This window comes from Oenanthe melanoleuca, chromosome 1 (genome assembly GCF_029582105.1).
Source record: "Oenanthe melanoleuca isolate GR-GAL-2019-014 chromosome 1, OMel1.0, whole genome shotgun sequence".
NCBI classification, from domain to species: domain Eukaryota; kingdom Metazoa; phylum Chordata; class Aves; order Passeriformes; family Muscicapidae; genus Oenanthe; species Oenanthe melanoleuca.
Genome location: NC_079333.1, coordinates 41,373,380 through 41,379,379, shown reverse-complemented (window position 1 = coordinate 41,379,379; position 6,000 = coordinate 41,373,380). Strand labels below are relative to the sequence as shown.

The following is a 6,000-nucleotide window of genomic DNA, read 5'->3' as shown; positions in this document are numbered from 1 at the left end:
AAGAGGAGGGGCAGGCACTGATCTCTTCTCTCTGGTGACAGTGACAGGACCTGAGGGAATGGCCTGAAGCTGTGTCAGGGGAGGTTTAGGTTGGATATTGGGGAAAGGTTCTTCACCCAGAGGGTGTTTGGGCACTGGAACAGACTGAACAGGGAAGTGGTCACAGCACCCCGCCGGGAGGAGCCGCCCCGCCCCGCCAGCCCCGCCAGTGCCCGGCCGCTGTTCACGACAGTGTCGCGGCGCTGCCTTACGGCCGCCGCGCGGCTTCCGGCGGGCTGTGCGGATGGCGGCCGGGCCGGAGGGCGAGCGGAGCCGGGAGCCGCGGCAGCGGGAGCGGGATCGGGAGGCGCTGCTGGCGCAGGTGGGGTGACCGGGCCCGACCAGCCCTGCCCCGGGGCTGCTCTGCACCCCTCGTTCTCCAGGGTGGGGTGCTGCGCGGGGGCGGTGCGCTCCTGAAGGATGCCGGAGGAGGGGAGGCCGTGGGGGCTCAGAGCCCCTTCTGTGCCGAGGGGAGCTGGGCTGCGGCACCCACAGTGCAGGACGCAGGCTGGAATTTCTGAGTGATACCCGCCTGATTCCCTGCGCTGTGCCACTTGTGATGTTGATCCTCTTGGTGTTTCACTTATTATGTATTTCTGTGCTTGCACAGAAAGAGCCGGAGTCGGTCGTCTTTACATTCTCTCTTCAGGATTTTTTATACATTGATACGATGACACCACCCTCACTCCCTGGCCTTCTCTAGGCTGAACAGGCCCAACTCTCAGCCTTTCCTTAAATGAGACATAAAAGGCGACTCCTTCTCCTTGTCCTATGGTCTGCTTTTCCTAAAGAGCCTGTATCCTTCCATTGCAGCATTCTGCTCACAAAGTGGTGATAAGTTGTGTGCATGTGTTCAGAAGTGATTTAGTAGGATCAGTTCCTTGCCTGGTGATATGTTGCTGTGCTGTAAGGCAAGAATTAGGAGGCTCCTACTCACAGGTGCTTTGGTAGAGCTGCTGTGTCTTGGAGACCCGTGCTAATTCTGGTGCATTTTGTTCAAAATCTGCCTATATGCTGGTTTTGGTTTTTGTGGTGATTCTTGTTGTGACTTGTAGGTAGAATGAATGCTAAAGTCACAAATGACATATCACTTAAGTGACATGGCTTGCTTTGGGGTTTTAGAGGGGGTAACAAGAGAAGTGTAAGGGAAAGAGTATGGAAGGAGAATGAGGTTGTGATGATGGGCTTTTGTCAAAAGGAAGGCCAGGGTAAGCAGCAGCCAGATGTTTCTGGGCAAAGATATTGTCAGAGGTAATGGGAAAATGGCATGAATAGCTGATGCTTACACAACAGTCATGCCTTTTCTCAAGGCAGAGCAGGAAGAGAGAGGATTTCATGTAATATATCATGGGGGCATCTCCCTTGTACAGTTGTGGAACCATTTCTTGGCAATAAAAGTTCCCTTCAGTGATTTCCCCCCTTTTGTCAAGCAGTTGAAGGGAAATTCATTTAGCTTAGTAGTAATGAATCACATTACCTTGCAAAAATTTGTTGATGTTGTTAAGATGTGTGTTGCTTTACTTGAACTGCTGTATAGGTTTAAGAGTGCTCAGGTCAACCTCTGGGATGTTCAGAAAATACTCTTAACAGCAAGCAAAGCTTATGTAGGGCACTATTACCCTTCTTCAGCTTTCCTTCTCAGCTGGTTCCACTTGTACAGCAATCTGCCTGGGCCAATGCCACTGGCTTAGAATCCTAGAACAGCCCTGGCTGGAAGGACCTTGAAAGATCACTTGGTCCAACCCCTTGTGGGAAAGGGAGCCTAGGTGAGATTATTTAGTCCTCGGTTCAGTCATGCCTTGAAAAACTCCATCGGTGGGGTTGAGGAAGCTCTCCTGTCTGACCGTTAAGGAAGTGCAGTCCCCCACCTGGGATGCACTTCCACCACCCAAGGCTGTCACTGCTGGCATCGAAGCCCCTTTGCAGAGGGCAGCTCCAGTGAGTCAGTGTGTGCTCTGCTTGACTCCCTACACAGCACGCAGACAAGTTTCCCATACCAGCTTGTCCCCAGGTTTTCCATAGCAGAGACATCTGGATCATTAGAACAATTTAATCATGGTGCAAAACACAAAGTCACCTTGAGCTGGGTGCCTCCAAGGAGGGGCCCTGAACAGCCGAATCCCTGAGCTTTCATACTCTTGCAGTCTAAGTGTGCCATAGTTTGGGCTCCTCTTGCTGGTCCTTGTTTGCTGCAGTGTCTCTGAGTGTCTGCTCTCCTGGCTGGCCCCAGAGGTCTCTGTTGTGCAGAGGGGCAGCAGCAGTTCAGGACCTTTTGCTAGGCACACAGGTTGTCTCTGGCAGAGTTCCAGTAGTTGCTAGAAAGTTTGGTATCTTGAGCAGGGGGCCTACGCTTCTCACTCTTCTGTTAGGATATGTCTCAAAGAGTTGCTGCCCTTCAGCACTGGTGCTAGCTACACTGTTAGGATATGTCTCAAGAGTTCTTTGATGATACTGTAGCTTCATAGGTCCTAACTCTCCGTGTTAATATGTTCTTGTAGATTTAGATTCTTCTGATCAGTCTTGCTGAAGAATATTAGAGTAAGTGGTTTGAAGTTTTTAGAATGAAACCAAATCTGATATATTTTCTTATTGCTAAGCTGTAGTGTATTAAAAGGTATGTATGTAGGATCGTTGTTGAATTTTGTAATTTTCTTTGACTTGAACAAGAAACAAACCATCATTGTATTGTTCAGCCTATCTTAAAAATGCCATGAATACAAATCACTTCTACATGGCATCTTAAAAACGCATCTGCAATATTAGTGTGATGCTAAAGAAAACCCAGTGCATAACCCTAATTTTCTGGAGTAAGGCAAATACTGATTTTCTTTGTACAGCAGTGAGCTCAGAGTTGGCTTTTACCATTCAAAACTAACAATTGGGGAGTAAATGGCTCTGTAAAGGTGCTACATCGTTGCTTAGACAAAAGCTGATCAAGTGTTAGAACTACTGTGAGAGGAATGAAGAACAAAGGAAATGGTTGCACAGACATACTACTCATTTCTGTGTAATATCAAATAGCTTATGCAGCCCTGCTCCCAGCATCTCAAGATAGAGCCAAACAACCTTGGAGAAGGTGTGAAGAAAGATGCAGAGATGATTATGGTGCAGACTGTCCAAGGACTCTAGAGGTTTTGAGACAAGGAAAGATAGGCTGAAAATAAACTTAATACCATAGAGTTCTATAAAATTGTTAAATGATATGCAGAAGGGAATAGAGAAGTGCTTGCTATCTGCTGGATCTTTCAGGTTAAGGACTAGGCTGTATGAAGGATTTTGCAGGTAGCCAGCTTAAAGCGGACAAAAGTGAACTTTCAGATGATGCACAGAGAAATTGTAGGGTCTCTTGTATAGCAAGTTACAGATACTGCACTTCCATCCAGACAAGAATAGCCTAAAAGCTAAGATGTATGTTGAAAGCTATTGATTGAAAACTTGTTGAGCCTCAAATTGCTGGAGGATGAAGAATATTTTGGAGATGGCTCACTTTGAACTTACACCTGTACTCACTTCAGCTTCCCTGGGCTTTGCTGGACATTTTTTAGTTAGGATGCTGGCTTAGATTCTCAATTCTGAGAATGTCAGAGCACTGAGAAATCCAGTACAAGGAAAAAGAATGGAGTATAATTTGTGAAATACTACCCACTATGATTCTTCAAGTTCATTTTTCATGGAGTGTAGGAATGGATCTGAAGACAATGCCGTTGTTTTCTATAGAAGTTAACCATTAGAGATGCTTGGTCCCTATATGGCCAATGAGAAACTTGCCTGATGTGACTTTTCTACTTCTTCCTGAAAGTCCCAGTTATATTTCCACATTGTTATGTTTTCACTTCCAAGCAACCTAAAGCTAAGTCAGATTCTCTGATTTTCAAATATTCTCTTGGGTGCATTGGGTAATACTGAAACATACATTAATAATCAAATGGTTTTTTTTCCCGTTGGTTGTGGAATTGCTTGAATGTCCTTGAACTATTTTTTTTCATTGCAATTAGAACAAAAGGTTGAAGTAAGGAGAGGGCATATTGAATGCTTGGGAGTTTCCCCCCTTGCCTCATACCAAAGTTTTCGAATGTGTTAGCAAAAGTGTATCATAAGCATTTTGTACAGGTCCATGTGGGTCAACGGAAGCTGTAGAGATTCCTTTATTATTGATTTGTCTGATAGAGAAATTTAGGAATGAAACTTTTTTTTTTTTTAACTAATTTCATGTTTCCTCTTTCCATTTATGGACCTAATAACCTAATATAGCTATGTAAAAGGGCAGCATTTTAAAGACATCTTCTGTAGATACTCTGTTATTTCCGTGAAAAGTCAATTTAGCATTTTATAGTGTGAAAGTGTGAGGATGTCATAGTTGCCATGTCAATACTCTGTTGTCTGCTTTTCAAAAATGGACTTGCTGCCTCTGTGAGAACAGATTAATGTCCTAAGTGTACTGACTTTCTGTGCTTTACTTTGGGCTGGACTGCCTGCTGCAGTGGAACAGCCAGGCCATTGAGGGAGGGGATTGTCCTGCTCTGCTCTACACTGGGTTGGCCTCACCTGCAGTGCTGGGAGCAGTTCTGGGTGCCACCATATAAGAAAGAGATTAAACTATTAAAGAGTGTCCAAAGGAGGGCCACAAATACAGTGAAGGGCTTAGAGGTTGCATCATATGAAGACTGACTGAGATCACTTGGCTGGTTCAGTGTATAGAAGAGGAAGGAGACTGAGGGGAGACCTCATCATGGTCTGCAGCTTCCCTGAGAGAGGAAGAGGAGGGGCAGGCACTGATCTCTTCTCTGTGGTGATAGGGACAGGACATGAGGGAACGGCCTGAATCTGTGTCAGGGGAGGTTTAGGTTGGATACTGGGGAAAGGTTCTTCACCCAGAGAGTGTTTGGGCACTGGAATAGGCTGAACAGGGAAGTCACAGCACCAGCCTGGCAGAGTTCAAGGAGTGTTTGGACAACACTCTCAGGCACATGGTGTGACTTGTGGGGTGTCCTGTGCAGGGCCAGGAGTTGGACATTGATGATCCTTTTGGGTCACTTCCAATTCAGGATATTCTATGATTCTGTGAACAGAACTGGGAGAAAACTACTCCAAGACTTTTTCTCAATGTGTTTTGATTGTCTTTCTTAGAAAAACAGCAAGAGATTAGCAGGAATTTATCACAGCTGGCTAACATAGTCAAGACAGTTATTTGGTGATTGTAATCCTGGAAGCCCTTTACTTTGGAAAAGACAGTTGGAAAGCTGTGTAGTCTTTGCTTCTGGTAACCTGAGGAATTTGCAGAAATAACTGTACTTCAGTGGATCAGTTTCTGGAAAGACGAGATGTTCAGGCAACTCACCTTAAGGAGCTTGTTTTATGAAATATTGAACTCGCACTTGTTTTTATGAACCAAAACACCACACAATTAATTGATTGAGATTTCTCTTTTAAATCTTGGGATCTTTCAAATCTGTGTCTTCCAAACCACACTAAAGAAACCCAGTGGCTGATACTGTTTATAATAATGATCGGTAATCAAATAATTAAGTGTTGACATGCAAATTGCTTTTAAGCTTCAAAAATAGCACTTTGTTTTGATGAGCATGATAGTTCATGACACTGTATTTTGGTTTACAAGTTTACAGCAAGAAAATAATCTGGAGGGTGCTGTGGCAAGTGCAGAGATTTGTATTTTTCCCAGACATGAACATTTCTTATCAATACTTCAAATTTTGGATTATTCTTGCATCTGTTGCATCATATGGTATTTTTGTATCTTAGTGTTGCTCCTCTGTTGCTTGAGGTTTTTTCCATGGACTTTGAGTCTTTTACTCTTTGGCCTCTGAGGATGATGTGATTTGACCATTTCTTGTGCAGAAATTCCTGCCTTTTCATTTTTAAGCATTACAGATTGGAAGTTCAGTGCAGATAAATAAGACCTCAGTCAGAGAACATATATTATTGAAACAATGAAAATAAATT

The 6,000-nt window shown here is 44.4% G+C and overlaps 1 protein-coding gene across 2 annotated transcripts in view; it reads left to right on the top strand.

Moving 5' to 3' along the window:
* Nucleotides 1-239: 239 nt before the first annotated feature.
* The window catches only part of CWF19L2 (CWF19 like cell cycle control factor 2), a 59,781-nt gene continuing 54,020 nt past the window's right edge, over nt 240-6,000 (top strand). The window contains exon 1 of one of the 2 annotated variants that reach the window (XM_056492260.1): nt 240-361. In XM_056492260.1, the coding sequence (XP_056348235.1) occupies nt 284-361 (78 nt within the window). In that variant the 5' untranslated portion in view covers nt 240-283. Of the gene's footprint in view, nt 424-6,000 lie in introns of both variants that reach the window. The other variant, XM_056492267.1, reaches the window with a different exon arrangement.